This window comes from Equus asinus, chromosome 10, assembly GCF_041296235.1.
Source record: "Equus asinus isolate D_3611 breed Donkey chromosome 10, EquAss-T2T_v2, whole genome shotgun sequence".
Lineage (NCBI taxonomy): Eukaryota > Metazoa > Chordata > Mammalia > Perissodactyla > Equidae > Equus > Equus asinus.
This window is the reverse complement of record NC_091799.1, coordinates 13,457,592-13,484,491: the sequence shown is the minus strand read 5'-3', so window position 1 is coordinate 13,484,491 and position 26,900 is coordinate 13,457,592. Positions and strand designations below refer to the sequence as shown.

Sequence of the window (26,900 nt, the reverse complement as noted above, 5' to 3'; positions counted from 1 at the left end):
CTAGATCTCCACGTTAGTGTCCCCATCTGTGTCCCCCCAAGGGTTTGAGCAGGAGCAGGGGTTCCCCTCACACACATACCCCCCTTCAGCTGGGTCCTGAGAAAAGGCCTGGGGAAGGGCCATCATCACCTCACCCCCTAATGCCCCCAGGGAGACACAGAAGAGCCGAGAGGACCTTTCACTGTGGGGGGGAGAGCAGGTCCTCTGAGAGCCCTGAGGTGAGGCCCCTGACACGGTCTGCTGGGGTCCCCTTTGGGGCAGGCGCTTCAGGGGAAGGCAGTAGATCCCCAGTGAGCCCTAAAGAACGAGTGGCCACCCCTTGGAGGGGCGGGGTCCCAGGCTCAAGAGCCCGTGCGTGCAGTGGCCAGGAGGCCCGAGCAGCTTTCAGAAAGGTCCACATGGCTTAGTGCAGATGGGGTTGGGGTGGGGCTGTGGTGGGTGTAGGGAGAGGAGGCCAGAGGCGTGAGCAGGTGCTGTTCACGAGGGGCTCATACCCCTGCACCCCTGCACCCCCGCCCCCAGCAGTGCCCCCATAGCCACTGAATGGCGGCCGGGTGGCGGGAGGCCCTGGAGCAGCTGACCATGCAGAAGCACCCAGGCCTGGGCTTCTGGGGGCCAGAACAGAGGCTTCTGGCTCAGGGGTCCGTGTCCCCAGCAGATCTCCTCTCTGTTCCTCTGCCTGGTGATGGAGTACAACAAGGAAAGCTTCCAGAAGGTCATTGAGGAGAAGAGGGAGGCAAGGACCATCATTGACTCTGAGGTAACACAGACTCTCTAAGACACCAGGCCTGGGGAGCACCTGGATCTTGTGATGTCACAGACCCCACAGTGGGGGGCAGCCAAGGGGCAGAGGGGAGGGCAGGCCCACTGGAGCCTAGCCTTAGTTTTTCCTGAGGCTTATGTATGGAGGTATTTGCACACTGTGATGTGCACAGATCTGACATGGACGGCTTGGTGCCTTTCACAGAGGCACACACACATGACCTCCCCCAGATCAAGAAGCAGGACATTCCCAGAACTCCAGACGTTCCCCACCGGCACCCGTGGCTGGACTTCTGCCTGCCCCTGAAGTTCACATAAATGCACTCCCACAGCGTGTCTGCATTTGCGTCTGGTTTCTTGTGTTCAACTTGGTGCTTCTGAGGTTCAGCCCTGCCATGAATGTATCAGGAAAGAGGCCCTCCCCACGACTCAGCGCTGCTCCGTGGGTGGCCACGCCACGGTCTGTGTCCCCCTGCGGTCTCTGTCTCATCTAGCATGGGGAGCACTTGGGTTGTCTCCAGCTTGGGGCTATGGTGAGGAAGGTGGCCGTGAGCAGTGCTGGATGTTTTTGATGGACCTAAACACTCACTTTTCCTGGATAAACACCTTGGCGTGGAAGTGTGCTGTCGGGGCGTGGGCGTGGGGGGAACCTTAGCAGATGCTCCACCGCGCTTGCCAAGGCGGTTGGTGACCCTGTCAGCGAACCAAAGTGGGTTCCCTCCAGGTGAGTTAAATCAGACTCTCCACCAGAAGTAGTTGTCTCACAAAGTAAGGTGTATTTGCGGCAAATAGGAGACCACACGGAATCATTTCCAGAGTCATGGCGTCCTGGAAGGAGGGAAGCAGGGACATTTATTTCGGATGGGGAATGAATATTCAAAAGGGAGAGGTGGGTGTTCGCTTGCACAGGCTCAGTTGGAAAACATGCTCCCACACACACTGCAGGTTACGGTAGTAAGGCCTCAGCTCCTCCTGGAGAGATCTTAGCACTAAAAATAAGGCGAAGGTCACAGGTGTAGCTCTTGTGGTGAGGCGTGGTCAGGTCCGGGGTGCTTGGCGATTGCATCTCCTTAACATAACGAAAGGAAAAAGAACAATGTGGAAAAACAGTTAAATGCTTCCAAACCCACTCGAGTTCCTCGGGGCAACTAGTCAGTGACGCCCTGGGTTTACTGTCACTGCAGGCTGTGAGTGTCCAACTCTACATCCTGGCCCACAATTCAGCCTGTTGGTCTTTTTAATTTTAATTAAAAATTACATTTTAATTTCAATTATTATGAGTAGTCACGGTGAGGTGAGCACTTTCTGGCCATTTAGGTATCTTCTTTTGTGCCTGTCCCTGTCTTTTGGCCGTTTAAACGTTGGGGTTGTGTGTCTTATTGTGTGAGTTCTTTATAAATCCCGGATGTGGGTATCCAGAGTCTTCTCCCAGTCTGCTGCTGCCAATTCACTTTGCTCACCATGTCTTTGGATGAACAGAAGTTCTGAATTGTGTGAAGTGCCTCTTTTACGGTCAGCACCTTGTGAGTCCTGTCTGAGCCTGTCCTGCACGCTCCAGCCGAGATGGCTAGCTCCAGGCCCATCTCAAGACACAAGAAGAGAATGGGCCCTGATTCCACTGGCTGCACTGAGAGGTCACTGCCCTGACCTGCACTGAGCTGCAGGGAGCCCCACTTCCAGAGCTTTCAGGTCCCCTCCAATCCTGGCATCTCTCGCTTTTCCCCCAGTGGATGCAGAACATGCTGGGCCAGGTGCTGGACGCTCTGGACTACCTGCATCAGTTGGACATCATCCACAGGTGACCGGGTAGCCAGGCTGCTTCAGGAGAAAAGGCACCGAGTCCCCTTGGGTCGGTGCCCGTGGCAGGATGGAGGGAGGGAGGTGTGGCCGGCGTCTGTGCAGCCAGGATAAGGATGCGCCTTTCCAGGGTGCCTCCCAGGCTTACAGAGAATGTCATCAGCTCCGTGTAACCTCCAGTGACTCACCCTTACCTCCAGTTTCTTCGGAAATGTGAGCTGACTGGGCGGGTTGGTTGTAAAGTGCAAGGAAAGAAACCAGATAACAGCACTCCGAGGGCCAGAGATCAGGCTGCTTGCTGTGCCCTCTGGCCAGGTCAACGGGCTGCAGCTCCCAGCTGGGGCTTTCCACCCGCCAGCAGTGCAGCTTCACGCTCTGGGACCCGTAGTCTAGAGGGGCTGGGAATGGCTTCCAATTGGATCAGTATTGTATTTAAAGGAGGAGAGAAAAACCATGTAACCCCATGTATGAAGGAAATGCTCACAATTCAGTGTTGATGTCGCTGGACATTACAAAATGGTCAAAAACCAATCCCCAAACAAACGTGTAGCTAAGATCTGGAAGGAGGTGAACAGGATGTTCGCAGAGGGACTGGAGAAGCATTGGGTGGTTTCCTACTTGTATTGGCTTTTTTCCAGTTTAAAATAACTGAGTATATTTTATGTTTATAGAAAACAATATTTTAAAAGGGGGCTGTGAAAGGGGTGTTTAATGAGGAGAGAGGGGTGTGAGCTGCTCCTGGGGAGCTGGGTGGGGCGGGGAACCGAGAGTAACGTTCAGGGCACAGGCTGGCCCAGCTGCTGGAAGACGCAGCTCCCGCCCGGGAATGTCACCCACAGTGGCCCTGTGGGCGGTGGGTGGAAAGGTGTGTCTCTTGGTTTCAGGAACCTCAAGCCCTCCAACATCATCCTTGTCAGCAGCAACCACTGCAAACTGCAGGACCTGAGCTGCAATGCGCTGATGACCGATGAAGCCAAGTGGAACATCCGTGCGGAGGAAGGTGGCCAGGGTCCTCCCAGGCTGTGGGACAGTGGTAGCTGGGGAGCCATGGGAGAGGGACCATTCACCCGAGGGGTCACTTCTAGAGTCCAGTGGGCAGTGGCTCGTGCTGGAACATGGCAACATCGAACCTCTCCTTGCTCAGAAGATCCCTACAGATCCCCCAGGGCTTATGTGGACACCAAAGAGACCCCCTTGTCTGGGGCATAACTGAGCAGGTGGTGGGCATGCACGCTGGGTCCAAAGGACACCCAGAAAATGTCAGCTTTCATGGAGGATGAAGAAAGGCCTCAGAAGGAAGGAAACTTGCCGTGGCAGGGACATGCAGGAACAGAAGACTGTTGGATGCCACGCACTGGCTATGATTGGATCACTTTACTGAGTCCTAAAATAACCCAGGAGATGGGAAAGGTGGAGGCAAGGGGCCAGGAGTACTCCTGCCTTTGAAAAGACAATGGGGCACAGGGAGCTGGGCTTTGAGCCTGTCGCAACTCTCAGGGATGGAGAGGGCGACTGCAGTGGAGAGCTTCAGAGGCTTAGGGTGGCAGGTACTGGTGGCACTCTGTCCTTGGTGCAGAGGATAAATGGATGGGAGGGTGGATGGATGGGTGGCCGGGTGAATGGGTGGATGGGGATGTGGATAAGTGGATGGATGGTTTAGTGGGTGGGCGGGTGGATGGGTATATCTCCTGGAGGTTGGCGGGGGTCCTTGGAGCCCCCCTTGTTGTTTGGCTGGGGTGTGGAGGTCGGGTTGGGGGTCTTCTTGAGGCCTCTCAGGGACAGAGCTGGACTGAGGACCCTGCTCTTTTGGCTTCTTGTCTGGGGTTCAGGTTTAGAAACTAGGGCAGGACAACTTGAACTTTGCCTCAAGGTCCTGACTAAAGGGGGCAAGACGTTTAAAGAGGGTGCACGTTTTAGCCTCCTCGGCACGTCTCCTCTGACTACTTCGACAGCCATTGTGGGCACAGGGACCTGCACACACACACGGGCCAGCCTGGTGGGCACCTGCTGACATGGGCCCCCTCACTGGCTGAAGACCAAGGGTCAGGATCTTGCTGACCAGGGCCTCTTCCTGCCCCTCTACAGAGAGCTTGTCCCTACCTCCCCGAGGAGGGGGATGAGGGGCTCACAGTGGAAGCTGCTCGCTTCCCCAGGCACCACAGGACTCATGCATCCCCTGACTTCTCCTGCCAACAGACCCCCTTCAGAAGTCCTGGATGGCCCCCGAAGCCCTCAAATTCTCCTTCAGCCAGAAATCTGACATCTGGTCCCTGGGCTGCATCATTCTTGACATGGCCAGCTGCTCCTTCATGAATGTGAGCTGCTTTCCACCTGCTCCTCGCTGCCACACCCCACACCCACTCCCCACGTCCCCAGGGGGCCAGGCCCTGCCCACCTCAACCCTGCAAGGGGTGCATTCTTCCTATCTGCCTCCTCCTGCCCTTGTTCTTTGCCTTCGCGGGGCTGTGCAGAGCCCCCCACCCCAGCTGCTGGAGGACCCCACACTCAGCACCTGGCCCTGCTGGGCCCTAGCGTGATGATGAGGATGGTGAGGGCAGTACTGAAACCTGCCCACAGCCCTCGGGGGTCATCACTGCCCCTTATGGATGAGAAAACCTGAGGTCAGGTGCCCTACCCGGCCCACGCTGGGATTGGACTGTGCTCCGTCCCTGTCCGAGTTAAGGATGCATTGGGCTGCAAGCACTGGGAAGCTGGACCGGCGAGGGCCTGGACACACGAGGCCTCAGGCTGGTGCACAGGCACCTTCTCTGTGCCTGCACTTCCCTCATGTGGGGCCTTGGCTCTCAGAGCCGCTGGAGACCCCTGCACCAGGGACTTGCGCTGTGCGCAGGAAGAAGGGAAGAGCAAAGGGCCACACCAGCCGCTCCGTAGCACCTGGTCCCCTGGCTTCAGGGAGGCTGGGAAGTTGAACCTCATGACTTCAGACCCTCTACATACAGGAGAGAAAGCAGGGAGCAGGCAGAGGCCAGGCCTCAGTGCTTGCGACGCCCAAGCGCAGAGGCTCCCTTGCCTCCCAGCCCCGCGTGCCAGCCCCGAGGTCCGCCTGTGGGGCTCTGGCACTCCCCACTCTCTCCCGGACCCCCAGACTCTTACCAGCTGGGTCTGGATCAGAGATAAGGCCCATGGCCTTCTTGACACGACTGTGGAGGGAGAGTTGTCCCTCACTCCCTTCGCCCAACGAGACGGTCTGCTCCCTTCTCTCTGAATCCCCATTTCTCCTTCGTGGAGAACCTCTGGGCTCAGCTGGTCTCTGGGCATTCCTGAGGGCGGCGGCCAGGTCTTCTTGCCGCCTTCCCCCGACCCCCACCACTCCCTCCCCAGTACCCGGCACAGCCTCCACCCCGTCAGGGGTTTAGTTGAGGAAATGCGTGAAGCAGTGTTCTCCATCTCCTCTTAGAAAACAGAAGCCATGCTTCTGCGCAAGTCCATCCGGACTGTCCCGGAGGGCCTGAGGCACGTTCTGAGGACCATGAAGGAGAGGAAGATCCCCAATGCAACAACCTTCTCTTCCCTCTTACCTTCGATGCTCCGGATTGACCCCTCAGAGCGAGTAACCGTCAGGTGAGTGCACGTCTGGGGCTGTACTTACTCTTTCAGTTCATTGTCCAACATCTTCCCACCTAAACATCTACACGGCCACTTGGTGTGTTAATGCCACAGAGTGCCCCATCACACCCACCCCGATTCACCCGTGGACCTCTGGCCTTTTCCAAGTTTGGCTATCCCAAACTGCAGCAACGAACAACCTTGAATGCACATCTTTGCGCACTGGAGCCAACAGGGCCCACTTCTCCGTCAGACCCAGGAGGCACAGCCCCAAGGCCCAGGAAAATGTTTCCATTTTAATTTATATTAAAATCAGAAGAAAAAAGTGAAGATATAACAATGAATCCAGCCTAGGTTATATTCGCTTTTATACCAACATGGTCATAAAATCTGATCTTTGGTATATTTTTATGGAGAAAGGAGCCCACATGGGCCAAAGTACCAGAGCCCAGCACCTGTGTCCCTCCAGGAGGTGGAATTGCTGGGTTGTCAGCTGGACACGCGTTCGACATCACGAGAGGTGCTGCCAAGTACATTCTAAATGGGAAGGCGGAGGGCCAGCGTCTGCCCGCTGAGGGCCACCTGAGCCCTTTGGAGGGAGGCCGCACGGCAAGTGCCCTGGCTGTCTGCTCCCCTCCAGGGATGTGACACAGATCACCTTTGTGAGGAGCGATTTCAGGTCCTCGCTCACGCTGGACGGGGAGGCGCTGCCTACATCCATCATCAACATGCTGTTAGAAGGCAACATGGCCAGCATTTTAGGTGATGATGGGGACCCAGAGGGGGAGGGTGCCATGGGGCCACTGTGGCCTTGGCATCCCGTTGTCTTAGCTCCGGAGGGCCAGTGCCTCCTCCACAAGCCAGTCCCCTGACTGCTCCTCCTGCATGGCTGGGGGGCAGGAAGGCTTCCGGGCTCACCCTCCACCCATCCCCAGCACTGCTCCGCTCAGGGTGCTGCCCACTCAGACACCCCCCAGCTCCCGTCACCTGTAGCAGAGTTCATCTCCATAGCCTGGCCCCCACCTGCTTCCCTGTTCCCCTACACAGTCCTTCATGTACTGAATAGCCCCTCACTGCCACAACCCCCAGAATGCCTGCTTCTTGCTTCCACACCCTGGCACAGGGGCCCTGACACCCGCAGTGTCTTCCCTACTCAGCAGTGCTTCATGTGTGGTTACTACGGGCCTGGGCTCCTACTGAACACTGGGATGGGTGCAGCAGTGACCCTGGACTGTGGGCGTGTCCCTGCAGCACAGGGGCTCCATCTGCACCTTGACATTTGCAGGCCTCAGGCAAGGGTGCAGCCAGTCACCTGGCACACTGCTTGCTTGTCATGCAGCACCCGGGTGCCCGTGCTCATCTCTGCCATGTGCTCCAGGCTGGGGCACTTTGGGGCTCCTTGCATAGTGACTGGCACACAGTAGCTATGCCAAAGGCCTAGAGGTTATCTTCAAGTTCGAGGGTAGCTCCACCCTCCCATCCCTCTGTGTTCTGGGCGTGTGGGTGAGCCGCTCATGCCCCCCTCCCACTCCATGGCTCCCTGCACCCCTCACTGCCTGTGACAAGGCACCGCTGCCCCAACTGCTGCCTCTGCCCCCTTTCTGGGAAAAGGGCAGAGGAGGCTTTAAAGGTGGAAAGGGGCACCCACGAGGCCCTAGCTGCTCAGAGCCCCCATGTCTTGTGGTCACGGGCTTTGGAGGCAGAAGCTGGGTCCAATGGAAGCCCATCACCCACTTGGAGCCTCCATTTCCTCATCTAAAGTAGGGATCACACAGAACCCAGCCCAGGGGCTGCTGTGAGGATTCAGGACGGTAAGGCTTGTGGGGTACTCGCAAGCTGCCAGCCAGGCAGGGGCGGAGGAGGGGTCTGAGTCAGCTGCAGGATAGGGGGTCTGAGACTGCAGCTTGCTTCTGGGGTGGGGTTGTTTGTTCTGAATCGAAGGCAGAGAAACCTGCTGGGGGGCCCAGAGGAGCCGGGGAAGGAGGCTGGGCAGGGGCGGAGCGAGGCAATGGAGTGGCAGTGCACGCGCAGGGCTGGCTCCCAGACAGGCTCAGGTTTGACTTTGGACACACCTCTTGGCCTGGAAAGTTGGGATGATGAGTGTCACCTCATGCCCGGTCACGTGGATCTGTGAGGTGTGCATGTCAAGCAGCCAGGCCAGCGTGAGGCCCACAGGATGTCCCAGCCCTCAGGAGGGTCCCTGAGCTGCCCTGGGCTTGGGGAAGCTCACGGCAGCTCTCTCCATGCTTCCCTGTGTTCCGCAGAGCTCATGCAAAACTTCTCCAGCCAACCTGAAGTCCAGCTCAGGGCCATGACAAGGCTCCTGAGAATGAAGGAAGCTGACCTAGGTAGAGACTGCCCCTACCCCGCCCCACCTCCTCCCCGGTCCTCCCTTTGGGGGCGCCCAGGCCCCTCCCTCCAAGCTCTCCTAGGTGTTTTCTTTCATCCCTGAGGCCCATTTATAGTCCTGTTGGGGGTCCATGTCTGCACAAGCTGCTTGGAACAGGCGGCCTGCAGTCCTTTCTGTTGTCACTTTTACTGAGCAGAGCGGGGGGAGGGGTGGCTCGGTACCCAACCTGCTCCTAGTGGGCTCCCTTCACATGATGTTAATGGATGCTGAATAAGACATCCCATCTCTCCCACCAGCCCTACTGATAGGCATGTGAGCTGTAGCTCATTTGCCCATGTTATAAACAATACTCCGCAGAGCACCCTGGAGCATACGTATGTGTGTTTCTGTAGGATAAATACTGACATGTTGAGGGTGTGAATACTTCATGTTTTCATAGATACTGCAAAGTGCCCTCCATAGATACACCAACTTACCCACCTATCGGGCGTGTATGCGAGCACCTCTTCCCCCAGCATTCTCCATCAATGAATATTAATAACCTTTTTAATTCTGCCAAAATGGAATAAAATAAAAGACAGGATTCATAAAATCTCTCCACTCAACCTCTATCTCACCAGCCTGAATATTACATTCGCTCACTCATCCATCCATCCATCCGTCCAGCCAGCAGCCAGCCATCTGTCCACTCATCCATCAACTTGTCTCTCTCTCCATCTGTCCATCATCAGTCCTTCCACAGAAGGTCTATCCCACTGCCTGGAGCATCAGAGATTACTAGGGCCCAGTCCCAGTGCTCTAACGCGGCCGCAGAGACCTCCTGTTGGCCTTCGCCCTTCCTTCCCTCTCCTCCCCCCGTGACCCCTTCTGGAGCTAGGCTGTGGCCAGGAGCGAGTCCACGGGGAGGGAGATTTTGCCTTCCTGGAGAAACTGCAGGAGGCTTCTGGGCCCCTTCTTAAGGATGGCCTTTTCCACCACCCAGAGCCACGCCTGCCTCAGACAGCCTTGGGTGGGCTAGCCATGGCTTGGCTCCCTGGGTGCCACCACATTTGTCCTTGTTGTTCTCAAGCCTGAGCTGGAGGGGCTGCTCTCTGCACTTTTCCAATGAGGAAACAGGCCAAGGGGGGGAGGCAGCCAGCAGGGAAGGGGCACAGCTGGGACTGGACCCGTGGCTGCCTGCCACTGCCTCTCACCTGTTCCCCAGCACACAGCACGGGCCTGGGCCTGGAGGAAAGTCAACGGGACCCAGAGAGGTCCAGTCTCAAGACAGTCACAGCCAAGGGCTCCGGAGTCAGATAGGTTCGGTCAAAGCAAGTGCTGTCATCTCTCTGACCCTCAGTTTTCTCATCTGTAAGAGGAGAATAGTAATAGGAAGGATCTGCCTTGTAGAGCTGTTGGCAGGAGTGAGATGCCTGCAGTAGACACGCGGCCAGCACTCAGTAAGCAGTGATGGGTCATGTTTCTTCACCATCTACTCGTCCACCCAGGGCCATGTGAGATCCTGTAGGCTCCCAGCAACGTCTGGTCCACACACCCCTCCCCCCAGCTCCTATGCAAGCCTCACTTTGCCCCCTGCCCTGCCAGGTCTGCCGTGGCCGCTGGAGCTGGTGGAGGTGTTGGTCACCATCATGAAGCAACACGAGAGGATCCTTGACATACAGCTGTGTGCCTGCTCCCTGCTGCTGCGCATCCTGGGCAGAGGTGGGTGCCGGGTTGGGGGAGACCCCCTGGGCCAAGTGGGTGCTGAGCTGGGTGTGTGTTAGGTGTGCACTGTGTGTTAGGCACAGACATGGTAAGGTCTTGGAAACCAGTACTGGCCGCACAGTGTCACTCACCAGCTGTGTGGACCAGGGTGGTCCCCGACCCCTTTGGTCCTTCACTTCGTCACACAACCAGCACTTATGGGGACCCGCTCTGTGCCAGGAGAACAAGGCTGACCTCAGCTTCCTCCACGCAAAGTGGGGGTGCTGCCTTCACACCTGCACTTAGTCTTCCTGCCCCATGGTCCCCAGCTTTGGGGTTAATCCCAGGCTTTGTCCACTGGCCCAAGCAGCACTGGCACGGGACCCAGCAGCCGAGATGCCAAGTGACAGCTCCATCACCTCTGTCCTGCTGAGCATCACGCGGAGCCACCCCAAGACAGAGCAGCTCCTGGTCATGGTCTACAGCCTGCTCACCATCATCTCCAGCCAGGGTGAGTCTGCGGGCCCCTCCCTTGGGCAGAAGCTGGGGCACACCACGTGGGTGGGGTAGTGCTGGGCCTGTTCCTGAGACGGCACAATTGCACTGCCTTCGGTTGGTCTGTTCCACATCTCATCCTTTTTCTTTTCTCTTGATGGAAAGCTTCCACTTTTGCAGTCACTCACTCCCTCCACAGATACGCATGGGCACTGCCTAGGTGCCAGGTACCACCGTGGGCTTCACACTGTCTTCTGCCCTGCTTCTCTCCATTTCATAGAGCATCTGGGCTTCTGAGGCGGCCAGAGTTGGGACAGTGTGCAGGAGGTCATTTCTGGGGGCTTTACACACCTTCACACGCCTCCCAACCACCTCATGGGTCAGCACTGTCTTCTCTGAGGAAAGCTGGAGTCTGAGGGAGCCCAAGGACACTCACCCACAGTCCGTGGCAGGCAGGGGCTGGACCCTGGCTCCCTGCTCTCCCTACACTGACCGGATCATTTACTGCACATTGCTGATCCCACTTTTGGGAGTGAAAAGGGGCGCTATGAACAGGCATGTGGGGACAACAGGTGTAAATTCCATCTGCCAGGCAAACTGGATGTCAAGTCATCCCACCAGGAAAGACAGTCGTGGGCCCATCTTGGAAGGTTCATGCATGCTGTGTGGCCCCAAGTCGCAGGACCAGGGACCTTGGAAGGAAAGCTACAAAGGCTGGTCCCAGCCTAGTAATGGGATGGGAAATACTAGGACTGGTGGCCAAGGTGATGAACCGTGTCCTCTTGTTTCTGGGTCCTATGCTGGGCATGAAACTGGCCCAGAGTAAGCGCCAAGTAATAGAGGATGCATGGGACCGCAGTGCCCGAGGACGAGAGAAGAGGGAGGCAGCTGCTCAGGGAAGGCTTCCTGGAGGAGGGCTTCTCCGTGGTCCTAATTCCAGGGCCAACCCACAGAATCTGCTACAGAGGAGCTGCAGCAGGCTGGGCTGTTTGAGCACATCCTGGAGCATCTGGGCACCTTCTCCAGGAACAGGGACATCTGCGTCAAGGGCCTGAGCTTGCTCTGGGTCCTGCTGGTGGACGGTGAGGCCCGTTCTGCGCCCAGGGCTGGCTCTCTCCCTCTGCTCCTCCCTACACACCTCTCAGAGCCTTCAAGGGTCTCTCTGTCCTGTCCCACAAACACTTCAGGGCAAGCCATAGCCAGAAGGGCTCTTCTGAAGGCCTGAAAGCAGAGCGAAAGAAAGGAGAGGGGAATAGTCCTGCCCCCAGCAGAGGTGGGACTTTCTGCCCTGGTGGGTGGGCCCCTCACTGACTCCGCAGCCTCCCACCCAGGGAGCCCCTCTGGCCCCCAAGTCCTGGGTCTTCCCGGAACCCCTGGCTTCAGAAGTTAACCTTAGCACTGGCAGCCTATCCTCATTTTTGATTCAGGAAAGGAGGCCCCAAGCCCCAGCTTGGCCCTCCAGCACTGGGCAGTTTTGCCCAAGGAAAAGAGGCCTCCTGCCCACACCCAAAGGGCGAAATCCCCCAAGCCTCCCCTTGGGGGCACGGGTACCCCCTACCTCCAAATACACACTCCCTCCTTATCTTCCCATCTCTGAGCACGTGTGACCTCTCCCCCCACAGCTTCTGCTCTGTTGTCCTCGGTGGGAGGCAGGTGGGGGGGCTATGTGTACAGCAGGCACTCCAGACTGCACCCAAGAGCTAGGTGTCCCCTCCTCCATCCTGTCCTGGTTCCAGCTGTCATCGTGAACAAGGCCCCCTTGGAGAAAGCCCCAGTCCTCATTGCTGAGGTGCTAGCCACCTACCCCACAGATGTGGAGATGGCCGAGGCTGGCTGTGCAGTCCTCTGGCTGCTGTCCCTGCTAGGTGAGTAGCCTGGGGTCCCAGGAGCTGGGAGGGGTGGAGCCCAGACCCACGAGGCAACAAGGCCCGCGCTGGCCCTTCTGCAGGCTGCATAAAGGAGCAGCAGTTTGAAGAGGTGGCAGCACTGTTCCTGCAAAGCATCCAGCTGTGCCAGGACAGAGTCCTGCTGGTGAACAACGCCTACCGGGGCCTGGCCAGCCTGGCAAAGGTGTCCGGTGAGCCTGGGGACAGACTGGGCTGCCACTAGGAGGTGGGGACAAAACTCAACAAGTAATGTCCACCAGCTGCCCACAACCTGAAAACAGGCAAAAAATCAAAAAAAGGAAAAGAAAAACTATCTGTAGTCCCATGATCTACAAATTGCCATGGAGATTTTATACCTGCATTCGATACTTTTTTTGCTTAACGCTGTATTGTGACCATCCTTCCCGGTCCATAAACACCTATTAGGTCTGCACAGGTTTCCCTACAGGTGCAGCCAGGAGACAGGTCTGTCTCCAGATGCTCGCCTCCACAGCACAGACCTGGCTGCTACCCTGCGAGCCGTCCCTGGCCCCGTGCCAAACTTGCGGCACTGTAACGCTTTATGGAGACACTTGAGGCCTGGAGACTGGCCAAGGTTGCCAGCTGTGTATGTGGGGTGGCCTGCTTCCCACTCTGTTCCAGGGCAGCTGCATGGGTGGGGCTGGGGCCAAGGGCCAGCCTGGAGGGGAAAGCAAAGAGAGCCAGGCCTGTCTGCTCCTCAGCCTGAAGTGGCCCAACCCTGAGAAGGGGGTGGGCAGCTTCACCCCTGGGGACCCTGGTGTCTTCCGTCCCAGACACCCACCCTGGGCTCCAGGCCTGTCCCCCAGGTCCCGCCAACAACAGACCCATGTCAGAGGTCAGCTGCCAATCCTCCTGGGACAGGCTGAGGCCCTGAGGGCAGATGGGAAATGGCTCTGCTCAGGGGAGGGAGTGGGATCAGCAGACCACAGTGAACAGGACCCCAGAGCCAGTCTGGGTGAGAATTGTGGCTTTGCCACCTGAGGGCTGTGTGACATCCAAGTTGTCTCACGCGAGTGTTAGCTTCACCTGGGCTCCAGGAGGATCTGATGAGTCACGGCTACGTGGAATCACAGGTCGCTGCTCACACAAGCACCCAGCCCTCCAGCGCCGGGCCTGATCCCGTGTGGCTGAGCCTCCTCATGGGGAGCGCCTCCCTCCAGACACCTTCTGCAGTGTGCACTGGCGCTTCTGTGGGGCCCATGGGCAGAGACCACCCTCTGGCAGGAGGCTCTCGCTGCCCAGGTGGAGGGAGATGGGGTGGACACTTGCACCGAGAGGGGACAAGGCAGCAGATGCCTTCACAGGCCTTACGGCAGAGTGGGGACACTCTCACCTGAGGTCCCCAGGCTACAGGAAACCATGGCCTCCTCTGCCAGTGGCTCAGGCCCTGCTGTCCTGAGCGCTCTGGACTCTCAGCAGCCCTATGAACCTGGAGTGCCATCGCCCCATTCCCAGAGGACACTGAGGTGTAGGCAGCCACGGGGAGTGACCCCACTCTCTCCTGTACCACCCCACCCCCCAGAGCTGGTGGCGTTGCATGTGGTGATGCCCAAGGAGGGCAGCAGTGGCCTAGTCCTGATCAAGGAGACATACCAGCTCTACAGGGATGACCCAGAGGTGGTGGAGAACGTCTGCATGCTGCTGGCCCACCTCGCCTCCTACAGTGAGCCCCCTGAAGTTCCTATGCACTTGACTGGAGTGCCCGCCTGCGCCAGGCACTGTGCTGATGCCCAGCTCCTGAGTCCCAGGGGTGGCATGCAGCTCACGCTGAGCCTGAGTGGGAGGGGGACACAGTCTTGTCCTGTTGGCCTCCTCGGAAGTGCCCCAGCCTCAGGAACCTCTGCTCTGCCCACAGAGGAGGTCCTGTCCGAGCTGGCGTCCAGCGGCATCCAGCCCCTGGTCCAGGAGATCCACGGGCGCTTCACCTCCAGCCTGGTGCGTGTGGCAGGGCCTCTGCAGCCAGGCTCGGGTGGCCCGAGTCCAGGGCCCTAGAGCAGGTCTATGTGGAACTGACCGGGGTCACTGTGGGTGGTTCTTAGTGACCGTTCCTGTAATTCTGTCTACAATGGGGCTAAAGTAAATCCTATGGGGACGGCTCATCAGACTTCTTCAAAGAGCGGATTAAATCACAAAAACAACTACTCGTGGACTCCGAGACTGTCCACAAAACAGTGACCTACTCTTTTCCTTCCAGGAGCTGGTTTTTTATGCAGAAAAGGTGCTCCAGAGACTGGAGGAGGCCACGCCTCCAAGCCCCGGGGGCGGGCAGTCGCCTTTACCCTGAGGCGGCAGACCCCTAAGGCCTCCCTCCTACTCGGGACTTCTCCCGCCTTCCCTTCCTCCTCAGGACGAGGGCCAGCGTGAGCATTTTACTCTTCAGTTCCTGGCGGGGCTGAGCCGGCCTGGGGTTAGGGTGGCCTGGTAGCTGATTCTGCACTATATACGTACCTCGGCCCTGGCTGGAGCAGGTGGCAGCAGACACAGGGGTCCTTCCAGACCATTCCAAATGAGGGAAAGACACTGAGCCCTGCGAGCTCCATCTCAAGTAAAAACCTGCATTTGTTCAGTAACACCCGCAGTGGGTTTGGACCTTTTTTGTGCCACCGGCAGGTGGCCCCATGAAGCCGCTGCTTTATGCGCTCGCTCCACTCAGCGTGGCTGGCTGCTCCCCACCCTGTTCTCACAAAGATCCTGACACGGGAGCCCACGCAGCTCTTCCAGCGCAATGGCCGGAGCTCAGCATGTCTGTCCTGGATGGGGAGAGGCACCTGCCTCCGGGAATAACTGTTGTCACCATCAGGCAGCCTGAGCCCCACGTCGCTGCGCTGTGGGCTCCAACTCGAGTTTAAATGTGGCAGGTGTGGGGAGAGCGAAAGGAACACCCGCTCTAAGAAAGTCCCTCCACGTCCAAAGGCAGCCACATAAACTCCATGATGAGGCTGTGGCTGGGCTGACCACAGACACTGGTCTGCCGCCCCTCGAGTCCAGCAGAGTTCTTTACATGGCTCAGGGTGATTGAGGGAACGAGGCCTCCTGAGAGGAAGCGCTGAGGACCCAGTGGACAACTGGGCGCTTCCCGCCGCGGGACCTGGTGAAGCCCAGCGAAGGCCGCCATGTCCGTGGTGACGGCAGAGGGCAGGCGTGGCCCACTCCCTGTCCGCACTCCCACTTCAGTCCCCGTCACCCACCTCCTGGCTGTGCCCAGGACAAATGCCCTGACTCCCCCAGCTATGTCCCTCCCTGTGCTGCCCAACCCCCTGTGGGTGGGCCTAGGTCTGAGATCGTGAAATCAGGGGGAAGGAAAAGTGCTTCTCAGCAGCATGTATGCTCCCATGCCCTGCTGCCATGATTTTGAAAACGCTGCAACAGAGTCACTGCTCCAGGAAGATGTGGTCACAACTGCCTGTGGACGGAGACGCTGCCACGAGGCGGGGGGAGGGGCCAGTGGCAGGCATCGTCATTGCCAGGGGCAGACGGCTAGATGTCGTCACTGCCATGGGCTGGAGCAGCAGCTGCGGGGCGCCTGTCTCGGGCAACGGTCTCCCACTCCTTCTTCACCATGACGTACAGCCTCATTGCCGCCTGGGCATCCTGAATCTAGGCGACAAGGAACAGCACTGTGGCTGGCCCAGTGGGGGAGAAGCATGGCCACGTGCCAGGCAATCCCACAATTACCAAGCCTAGCACCAGACACGGAGGAACCGAGAAAAGCAGCCGCCCAGTGACATGGTCCTCACCCCTCTCCTGCAACTCAGGCGCTCCCATTTCCAGGAGAGAAAGGGACCCACAGATGTGAAGGGAAAAATGTGCTGTCCTGTGAGGGCGTCAGGACAGAAGGGCGGACGGTGGCCTCTGAGCCGGCTGCTCAGATGCAGACGAAGGGCAGAAAGAGCCCAGAGGGCTGGCAACCACAATGTGGCAGGGGCTGGGTTCTACGAGCCTGTGGCCAGGCACCAGCACTCCTCGGCCTGGTCACCAGGGCCTGTCGCCAAGGGGCTGACTGACCTGGGCCACAGAGTCCTAAGCGGCCTTCGGTCTACACTGGGGACTTTTCCCAAACATTTACAGTATAGCAGTTTGTGTTAAGTCTGTTAATTAGTTAAACATAACCATTTAGAATTTAGTCAACACTATAAGCCTGCTGTGCCATTTCATTTTTTTTTGGTGAGGAAGGTTGGCCCTGAGCTAACAACTCTGCCAATCTTCCTCTATTTTTTTTTTTTTTTTGAGGAAGATTAGCCCTGAGCTAACTACTGCCAGTCCTCCTCTTTTTTGCTGAGGAAGCCTGGCCCTGAGCTAACATCGTGCCCATCTTCCTCTACTTTATACGTGGGATGCCTACCACAGCATGGCATGCCAAGTGGTGCCATGTCCACACCCGGGATCCGAACTGGTGAACCCCAGGCCGCCGAGAAGCAGAACGTGCGAACTTAACTGCTGCGCCACCAGGCCGGCCCCTCTTCCTCTATTTTATATGTGGGACGCCGCCAGAGCATGGCCTGATGAGTGGTGCTAGGTCTGCGCCTGGGGTCTGAACCTGCGAACCCCAAGCTGCCAAAGTGCAACATGTGAACTCAACCACTGAGCCACCAAGCTGGCCTGCCATTTCATTTTTTATGGACCAGCAGGTTCCTAAAAAAGAAGTCACTCAGGCCCACTGTGTTTGCTGTCAGTGACAAGGCACCTAGCCTGTAAGCTCAGGGATGGCCCCTAATCCCGAGGACTGTCATCCCAGGATGCACTCACCGAACAGTGCTCTGCCTGCTGCACCCTGATCCCCAGGATTTCCTCTGCGAGCAGCTTCAGGGATGGCCGTCCACTCTAGAGGGGAGAGGCGAGAGCACACAGCCAGGCTGGGGCAAGGCCTGTGCAGGCTCTCCAGAGCGGGGGTGCTGCCCCAGGCAGGGGAGTCACCTACTGAGCCCCAACCGAGGTGACCTGCAGTGCGCCTCCCACTGGCAGTGCCACAGTGCTTGGGGCCAGTGACCCAATCGGCCTGGAGGAGGGCTGCAGAAGGAGCCTGCATGCCTGCCTTCCAGCCACGGCCTCCCGCCATTTCCCAGGGAGCCCGCCCACAGTTCCCTGGACTGTGGAGAACAGAGTGGAAACGACCTGCATCAGGCGCACTGAGTCTTAGGGCTGGCGTTCACCAGAATTCTATGTTTTCTTCTAAGATTCCTTTCAGTTTTAAAGGTTAAAAGGAAAATCAAAACCAAAACAAAACACCCTTCACCAACAGGTCAGCTACCAGGGGCAATCATGTGAACCACACAACAGACCTACCAGCGTGTGGAAGAACACTAATTTTTTTTTTGCTGAGGAAGATTTGCCCTGAGCTAACATCTGTGCCAATCTTCCTCTATTTTATAAGTGGGATGCCGCCACAGCATGGCCCACAAGTAGTGTAGGTCCATGCCTGGGATCCAAACCTGTGCCTGGGCTGCTGAAGTGGTGCCCACCAAACTTAACCAGCAGGCTACAGGGCTGGCCCCAGGAACGACACTAACTTTAAGTACCTGAACATGACTCTTGAAAGGTTTATATTTCTGTGTGTCTCGGATCATCTTTTTTGGGTGGTCTAAAAACAGCACCTGGAAGAAGACAGAGTGATCACCATTTTCAATTTTGATCTGTAGCAGTGGAAACCCTTTTTTCAGATAAGCTCTTACAAGAATTCCAACAAACGACACATACACACACGAGTGAAAAAAGGCAGTGATGTGACTCTGAACTTCTGAGGGAGGACAACGCACTAATGGCGACTCTCGACAGTAAGAGCCACACTGACAAAAGCACAGTCGTGAACTTGGGGGAGCAGGAGACTGACAGTCACAACTAACTGCAACCAACTTGTCCCTGCATTTTGAGTTGGTGTTGCACACACAGGAAGTCAGGAATGAGAGCAGAATTTAACAGCTCATCTCAGCATAGCCTTCGGGACAAATTTAAGCAACAGTCCACCCAAGTTACTGGGGATGGAGTGGGTGTCAGGAGGGAGCACAAGCTAATGGGGGGGTGGCCCGAGAGAACATTTATGATACAACGCATTTTGGTGGGCAGAGGACTTGCTAGTTTTTAACAGTTCAAAATTTACCTTTTTTTTTTTAAAGGAAGATTCACCCTGAGCTAACATCTGTTGCCAATCTTCTTCTTTTTTTTTTTCTTCTTTTTGTCTGTGAGCCACTGCCACAGCATGGCCAGTGAAAGATGAGTGGTATGGTTCTGTGCCCAGGAACTGAACCTGAGCCACCAAAGTGGAGCACACCGAACTTAACCACTAGGCCATCGGAGCTGGCCCCAAAATTTATCTTAAAAGGCAATTAAGGGGCCAGCTCCATGGCCGAGTTGTTCAAGTTCTGTGCACTCTGCTTTGGCAGCCAGGTTCGCAGGTTCGGATCCTAGGTGCAGACCTATTCCACTCATCAGCTGTGCTGTGGAGGCGTCCCACAAACAAAGCACATGAAGATGGGCACAGACGTTAACTCAGGGATAATCTTCCTCAAGCCAAAAAAGAAGAAGACTGGCAATGGATGTTAGCTCACGGTGAATCTTCCACACCAAGAAAAAAAAAAAAAGGCAATTAAGACCAACGTTTAGCAGCCTCTAAATCCAAGGACCCCAGGGTTCCAGAGAACACTGTTTGGAAAGCCCCCGCCAGGAACAACAGTCTCCCACTCTGCCAGGCCCGTGGTTCTCATCAGAATGAGTGGGTCAGTTCTGCCCATGCAGAGCCCCTAAAAGAGCAAGGGCTGGAGGCTACATCCCCAGGGCCAGTGGAAGTGACCTCTCAGCTTGCCTGCTGCCCGCTGCCCTGGCCACCGTGGGCCAGCCTGTGAGAGGGAGACAGGAGCGCTGCCTGCCTGCCCAGTGGCTCTGAGGGAGTGGCCGCTGGGGAATGCCTCTCAATAGATGGTTCCTGCCCCGCTGGGGGAGGCCGCAGAGGGGGTGCAGGCGCTGTTGACGTGGCTGTGCTGGAGCCGTGGGCACCTGGTGGTGCTGGCGTCAGGCCAGGTCTGCACCCAGCTCTGCCTTGCCGACACCGTGGGCACACCCACTAACTCACGAAGCCTCAGTTTTACCACTAAGAACCCCTCCGAGACCTTGTAGAGAATTAAAGGAGGTCTCTTTCACACAAAATGCCTAGCACGGCTCCCGGAACACAGCAGGAACTCGCCAAACGATCTCTGACGCTGTCACTAGAGGATTCCCAACAGAGGCACAAATTCAGAAACACTAAAAGAGCCCGACCGTGACGTGCACTGCACACAGCCAGCCAGCACGAGGGCATCCGCGTGGCGGCAGGAGGCAGCAGTACCTTTAAATCGTTATGCAGCGCGTGTCCGACCAGAATGCGGCCCCTCAGCATGTCTGCCACCTCCTTCTGCACCACCTCAAACTCCTCCCCTGAAAATCAAAGCAAAGGAGCGGTTGGGGCGACAGGTCAGTCACAGTCGCTCTCGGAGAGGGAGCAGCCCTCGCCCCTCTGCCTGCGATGAGGGGTCAGCTGAGGTTCCGACCCAGGAAGAGGGCGTCAACCATACCCAGGCCACACCCCACTCCTGGAAGAGAGCCAGGCCTGGTGAGGAGGGAAGGACAGCGCCCCGCACACCCCGCAGAGCCGCCCCACGGCCCGGAGGGGAGCACAGGCCGAGCATGCTCAGAGCGCCCGTGGCCGTCTGACGGTGGTTCTGACAGCTGAATCTGACATGAGACCAGGGCTGTACTTTGTCTTTCTAGCAGGAAGCAAAAACACGCGTGTCCTCTGCCACAGGTGAGACGCGCTGTTCCAGGCCCAGGCTCCAGACGCGGCTCTGCCAGCTTCCTCACCGTGCACACCCTCGGGGCCAGCCCCTCCCCGGGAAGGCCTGCAGCCACTGCACCTCTCCCCGTGGTTCTGCCCGTCCCCAAGCCAAGCAGGACCAGCTAGAGCCCGGGACCCAGAGAGGCTGGTCAGCCCGGGGTACTGAGGGGCGGCACAGCCGCCTTCTTGGTCATGTGTGCAGAGAGAACCTAAGAGGTGCACAGAAAAGAGGCCAGAGAAAAACAGAGCAGCAGCTTCCACCTCTGGGTTCCAGGATCCATCCAGGTCCAAAATCCCACAGTCCCCTGGATGCAAGTCCCCTCTGCTCTCCCCCACAGCCAGTCCAGTGGCAAACCCGACAGACTCAGCCTTTAGGGTATGTCTACAGTTGGCCACTTCTTGTCACCTCATACAGCACCTCCCTGACCCAGGTCACCACCAGCTCATGCCTCATCTTCCCATTCCCACCCCAAAGCCAGAAGGAACCTACTAGAACCTGAGCCAGACCAGGCCTCTCACTGCTGGCAAGCTTCCCATGGCTTCCCAAAGTCCTCACAATGGTCCCGCATCCCCTATTCCCCTCCTCACCCCACACTGGCCTCCTTCCTCAAACACACTCTACCTCCATCCCCACTGCCAAGGGATCCCGAGCTGTCCAGGACGCCTGGCCTGAAGGTTGGATGGCTTAGAGGCAGGAGAGCCGTCTGAAAACTATCCCCCGTGGGGTGCAGCTGTCAGGACTCCTGCTCTGGGGAAAGCTCCGGAACAGAACAGGGAACGAGAGGGAGAGCATGGGCCCAGCTACTGCTTGCTCTCTATGGTCACTAGCTGTGAGTGACCCACCCTGCCGAAGGTGCTCTGGCCGGATCCCGCTGACCGCCGTCCTGTAGTCAGTCACTGGCTGCGTAGGCTTGACGTACTTGTCGTAAACACACTTCCCGTACTGGTTCACAACGGACACGCGGGCAGCGATGCTCTCTTCCCCGCTGGGGCCCACGCCCACCATCTCACAATCCAGGGCCAAGGCTTTTGTCAGACTGAGGGGAACCAAAGGGTCCAGTTTAACCAACACTGCAGGACCCAGGAATCAGCACCCAAAGCTCCCCGCTCGTCACCATGCTCACCCATGTCATGTGACAAGCTCTAGGCAGTCGAGGGTCCTAGCAGGACACCAGGAGGTGCCTCCCAATTCAACCTTCCAGAACCCCCGCCCTCCACGGCTGGCCACTTCCGCCCAGCGGCCCACGTGCAGCCCAGCGCACCCGCTGAAGGCCTGCTCCTTCACCAGCGTGACGCTCTTCTTGCTCTGCCCCAGCTGTTTCCTCGCTATTTCGGCTGCCTCTGGGCCGATGGCTGCTTCAATGTCCGCTGGGTCAACATCGTCGAACCAGATGTCTTCCCTAAAAGACAGGGAGGAGCCCAGGCTGCACACGCTGCTCGATGGGTCTGCTCCTCACAGCAGTTGGACCCCTACGGCCCGGGCCCACAGGCCCAGGGGCTCCCACTATTTTTATCATCTCGGCATTCTCCTTTCTCATTAGAAAATGTGCTCATCATCCCACGTGTAGGAACTACAGATAAAGACAGAGAATATAAAATAGAAGCATACAGCCCAGCACCCAGGGATAATGACGGCTACCATTTTAACTACAAAAGTCATGCGTTCGTTGTCAAGCATCAGGGAACACAGACGAACACAATGACCATACAGCGGAAACACAGCGCCCGGCCGAGGTGTAAGGACGGCTGGCACCTTCACCCTGAGCCACCCCCACATGATGCCCATGCAGGGACGTGACTCTCTGCCTGGTGCACGCCATCCTTCCGGCGCAGCAGCAGCGTCACATCCTTGGACATCCCTTCCTGAGCCCTCTGAATGGACACGTCCCCCCGGCCACTCGCCCTGGACCCGCCCTGACCACACTCAGGGAACTACTGAAATCATTCAGCCTATTGTCCCTGCCCTGCGTGACCACCAACCTCAGGAGGGAGGGACCTGCAGGGACTGCTCTCTCTCCAGAGCCCGCCTGGCACAGTGACACACGGCAGGCAGTCCAAACGTTCTTTCCTGCAACCTTTAGCAACTATGTCCTCAACACCCAGGCCACACACTGCCAGCCTGACTTACAAGCACGCCACCTCCAGCTGAGCCATTCGGAGGCGGCCACTGCCTCCTGGTCCCCCCAGATGAGTGACCATCGCAGGGTTTGTTGAGTAACTGCCAGGTGCTGAGGCAGCATGTCACATCTCACAGACCCCTCACAACACCACAGATGACCACACTGAGGCTCACGGGACGGCAGGAACTTGCCCCAAACCACCCAACTGGCAAGATGCAGGAATCGGTGTCACACTCCGGTCTTCCTGGCTTTAGCATCCATCATTCCACAGATCTTTACCAGGGGCCTGCTAAGTGTTCTAGGCCCCGCCCTCACCATGCCTACATCGTCAGGAAACAAACGGCACCAGGGTGAGGTGACGGAGGGCTGCGGGAGGGGTCGCCAGCCTCCTGGAGGAGACAGGCCTTGGTCGCTGGGACTTTGTTCTCAGGGACGAGATGACCACTGGCTCGGGCAGACGGCTGGGACTTACTCGGTGGGCGGGGCTGGAGCCAAGGCTACAGCCGCCTCCTTAGCTTTCCGCTTCTTATGCTTGATGTCCCCTTGAGTCAGAGAAATGTCACCATTTGTCCTTCTCTTGGTCCCTTTCTCACTGTGCTCTGCTCGGCTGGCCTTTGCAGGAGCTCCTGAAGGAGCAGAGCCCCCGCTGGCTGCGTGCTCTGCTTTTTTTGCCCCCGTCTCATCTCTCTTAGCTTTACCCGGGCTGGCTTCTCTGTTTTGTTGGATAATTTGGGGCTGCTTTTCGGAATCCATCTGAGAGATAACAAGAGGCTTTTCCAGGGTCTGTGGTTTTTGTTTCAGCAGCTGTGTGACCCAAAAGAAAATACAGGACACATTTTAATTGGGAAATCATGCACGAGAGGTCAAAAAAATTTACACACGTGTGTATGTACACACATGTCAATCACATCTACACATACTTCCCATGAGCATCATTGAAATTCACCTTCAAACCGTTTGGGAAAAGCCTTTTTTCATTTCCATCTGTAAGTCACTCGTGGCGAATGCTTTTCTTTGCTTATCTCATTACAGTGCACAATCTGCCACCTGCTTCCTCATTCCCACGAAACTTCAAACTCGTGTTCTACCTGCTTAAGTACCTGCTGAACGACTGAACAGACTACTTCATTCTGAGCCCGAGGGGACGACACGCAACCTGCTGTCCCCTTCACAGTCAATTTAGAGTTCGCTTTAGAGTCACTTCTCTCACAGCTTAGGCCAACAAGCCGGTGCACAGAAACCACTTCCTTTACAAGACTTCTTGGTTTCCTACTGTTGTGAAGATCTTAGGAAGAAGACAGGGGTGTGTTCAGTGAAAGTTTCTGTCAAACTGCAGGTGGCTGAAGAACTGGGAGAAGCCATACTTGTTGTCACACAAGGACTCTCTGAGGTTTTCCAGCCCAGCCTCCTCTGTGCAACCAGCAGAGAGGTGACGAGGCGAGTGTCTAATGACCTGTCCCCATAATTTTACTTATTTATTTATTTATTTTTTGAGGAAGATTAGCCCTGAGCTAACTGCTGCCAATCCTCTTTTTGCTGAGGAGGCCTGGCCCTGAGCTAACATCCGTGCCCATCTTCCTCTACTTTTATATGTGGGATGCCTGCCACAGCATGGCTTTTGCCAAGCGGTGCCATGTCTGCACTCGGGATCTGAACCAGCAAACCCTGGGCCACCAAAGCGGAATGTACGCACTTAACCGCTGTGCCACCGGGCCGGCCCCCCCCCCCCCCGTGATATTTAAAGAACAGAAGGACTTACTCTCTTGTATGAGCTAGAGAAAACTCAAGGTTTTCCCCATGGTAAACATCCTTCTCACTCACTCAATTTTGCTTTACTTTCTTGAGAGAAAGAAAAACACAAAGAGACAGTTACAGAAATCACACAGAAACCTGGGGGGCCCGTGGGAATTTCATCAGTCCTGTTTGAAGACAGGAGAATTATCAGGACTTTCCCCCTAAGATATCGGGCCCTGTTAAGAAGCTCTTCTCTGTGCTCTCGGTCACTCTGAAGCTCTGCAACAGACTCCAGAAAATTGCACAAGAGACTGAAGGTCAGTAGTAGCAAAGAGCAAAAATTCACGCTCCAGTGGGTGACTCCGAACCCCAGGCTGCCGTTTACTAGCTATGTGACCTGCGTCAAGTCCCTTATGCTCACTGCCTGCGTTTCCTCACCTAGAACACAGCGATAACAGCAGCAGCTACCTCCAGAGGAGGCGGAGAGAAGTCAGGAGGGAAGCACAGGAAACAGCACCCGGCAGAGAGTAACGTCTCCCTGAGTACTGGCCACCGATGCCCAGAGAGGCAGTGGGTACCACTTAGCATTGAGCAGGGGCTCTAGCCCCAGACTCCCGGTTCTGCAATCTTGGACAACTTATTTAATCCCTCGGGCGGGTTTCCTCACCCGTGAAACGGAAATGATAAAGGAGCTGGAACACATACACAGCTCACATGGCAGCGTCCGCACATTTTAAGAGCTCGGTGCCCGGGAGTACCTGTCATCAACTACTACAGACTTAAAAGCCCTAAGTATTGCTAGAATCCTCTACCCACGAGTTCGCGACCTCCGTCGACAGGCCACTGTTCTTGCAAGAAGCTCTGCGGACGAGGTTTCACTCCGATCGGCCTCCTCTGGGTCCCACGCGCTCCCTCCTTTTCCGGATCGGCGGCCACCGGGGCAGGAGCGGCGCGCTCCGCGAGCCCCCGAGTCTTACCTCCTGCAGCGCCTTCCAGTTTGGGGAAAAGTCTTCTGGAGCCTTTGGAGGCCGCACCACGGCACCTCCAGGGCCGCTTCCCGGTTTCCCGCGTACCTCCCGCGCCTTGCTGTGACACAACCTTTTCTTCTTGCTTTTCTTCCGAATGAGCTTCTCGGCGAGCCCGGGCCCAGCCGGGGGGCCGCCCTGCCCCGTCCCGCCGTCCCCGCCCCGGCGCCGAGCGGGGACCCCGGGGCCCGACGCCGGAGCGCGGCGGCCACGCCGAGGACGGCGTCCCGCGCCCCCCGCCCGCCCCGCGCGCGGCCCGCCACCTGCGCCCATTCCCGGTCGCGGACCGCTCCGTCCCCGAGCACAGGCGCAGCCGCCCCCGACTCCCACCTGGAGGGACCCCGGAAGCGACCTCGGAAGCACACGCGCGCGTCTCGGCACGTGCGCCCTAACCCCCGGAAGTGCTCGCCTCTCCCCGACCGGCTGGAAACCGGGCCTTCGCCTCAGGTTCCGCACCACTGGGAGCAGCGCGGGGCTCTTTGTCCGCATGAGAAAAGGGCCAACACCCCAGCCAGCGGCGGTCGGGCTCGGCGACCTGAGATCGGGTTGGGATAAGCCCGGGATCTCACCGAGATCCGAGAGGGGGGTGAGAAACGTAGGCGCCAGAAGGGGACTGGGGGGCCGCTGTCGGTGTAGCACCGCGACTGGGACGGCAGAGCGCGGGGCGCAGGCAGCCGCCAGGGGTCGCTGGGCGGCCGGGCCTGGGGGACCCGGCGGGGCGGACGGCGCGAGGGGACCCGGGCCACTCCCTTCCCGGCGGCTGCCCGCGCTCTCTGCCTCGCCGGGCTCTCTTCCATGTGCAGGGGGAAACTGAGGCCCAGGGACGGGGAGGAGGCCCCCGGGTCGTACAGCCCGGTTTACCAGAGCGTGGGCTGCAAAGGCACTTCAGCGATACCCGAGGATAATACTAAAGCATCCTCGTAAATGTTGTATATTAATGTACTAACAACTGTGGACGGATTTTTGGGACCCATCTCCGTGGTGTAGCAGGCGAATCTAGCGAGCAAACCGCATAGGCTTTAAGTCAGTGCAGTAACATCCACGCTGTCCTGGGAAGCGGCCACGCAGACCATGGTCAGTCTGTGTCAAATGACCTTGAACCCCACACCTCCTGACCCAGGAGGCCGCCGGACAGAGCCACAGCAGGAAGAGATAAAGGGTAGCTCGCTCTCCCTCTCCCCAGCTGCGTTCTTAGAGATCGAGGGAATAGTCAAGGACCCTGATCCTCACCCCCCTCCACACACAGATAACGTCAGCATCTCTGAACTTGTTTGACATATAATAACCAAGGAATTCTCGTTTGTGTCACCTTCGATGTAAATCTAGAGAGAAGCCCAAATAGGCTCTACCCCCTTTTTTCGACTTATATGAAATCTGGTTGTAAGTTTTTTTTTCTGTTCCTCTTCCCTGCAGGTGCACTGTTTGTGAAAGAGCCGTAGGCTGCACCTAATCCCACACCCCTCGAGCAGCCCCATCAGAGGGCTCTGTGGAATGGTTTCCCCAGGTTCGAACTCCTCACACCAATTATTGATAAGCTCCTCCGCTAATGTCACCTAGACTCTTTCTTTCGGTGGACACAACAATAATAATAAATTGCTAGCACACCACGCCCGGCCCCGACAATACCTCAATAAACAACACAGAGGAGGCCTCCACTTC

At 57.3% G+C, this 26,900-nt stretch overlaps 2 protein-coding genes and 1 long non-coding RNA gene across 6 annotated transcripts in view; 2 read left to right on the top strand and 1 right to left on the bottom strand.

The window, feature by feature from the left end:
- STKLD1 (serine/threonine kinase like domain containing 1) overlaps window positions 1-14,553 on the top strand; it is a 21,882-nt gene extending 7,329 nt beyond the window's left edge. The window contains exons 5-18 of the mRNA XM_014863342.3: window positions 659-760; window positions 2,490-2,560; window positions 3,444-3,559; window positions 4,756-4,874; window positions 5,978-6,141; window positions 6,767-6,888; window positions 8,391-8,474; window positions 10,061-10,177; window positions 10,530-10,670; window positions 11,608-11,736; window positions 12,391-12,519; window positions 12,603-12,731; window positions 14,084-14,224; window positions 14,417-14,553. Coding sequence (XP_014718828.3) covers window positions 659-760; window positions 2,490-2,560; window positions 3,444-3,559; window positions 4,756-4,874; window positions 5,978-6,141; window positions 6,767-6,888; window positions 8,391-8,474; window positions 10,061-10,177; window positions 10,530-10,670; window positions 11,608-11,736; window positions 12,391-12,519; window positions 12,603-12,731; window positions 14,084-14,224; window positions 14,417-14,553 — 1,701 coding nt within the window. The remainder of the gene's footprint in view (window positions 1-658; window positions 761-2,489; window positions 2,561-3,443; window positions 3,560-4,755; window positions 4,875-5,977; window positions 6,142-6,766; window positions 6,889-8,390; window positions 8,475-10,060; window positions 10,178-10,529; window positions 10,671-11,607; window positions 11,737-12,390; window positions 12,520-12,602; window positions 12,732-14,083; window positions 14,225-14,416) is intronic.
- REXO4 (REX4 homolog, 3'-5' exonuclease) lies at window positions 12,871-25,817 on the bottom strand. 4 transcript variants are annotated; one of them, XM_014863344.3, is made up of 8 exons: window positions 25,572-25,814; window positions 22,955-23,286; window positions 21,625-21,762; window positions 21,206-21,399; window positions 19,877-19,965; window positions 18,078-18,152; window positions 17,308-17,382; window positions 15,097-16,158 (listed from the first exon to the last, which is right to left on the bottom strand). In XM_014863344.3, the coding sequence occupies exons 1-8, from the start codon at window positions 25,728-25,730 to the stop codon at window positions 16,039-16,041; spliced, it is 1,182 nt and encodes a 393-aa protein (XP_014718830.2). In that variant the 5' UTR covers window positions 25,731-25,814; the 3' UTR covers window positions 15,097-16,038. The 4 variants fall into 4 exon arrangements, with proteins under 4 accessions (XP_014718831.2, XP_070374536.1, XP_014718830.2 ...); XM_014863346.3 differs by lacking the exon at window positions 25,572-25,814 and adding an exon at window positions 25,194-25,565; XM_014863345.3 differs by lacking the exon at window positions 18,078-18,152 and having other exon boundaries at window positions 12,871-16,158; window positions 25,572-25,817.
- LOC123289254 (uncharacterized) lies at window positions 25,692-26,900 on the top strand. The gene is made up of 2 exons (XR_006533046.2): window positions 25,692-25,827; window positions 26,655-26,900. It is a non-coding gene; the product is annotated as an uncharacterized lncRNA (long non-coding RNA).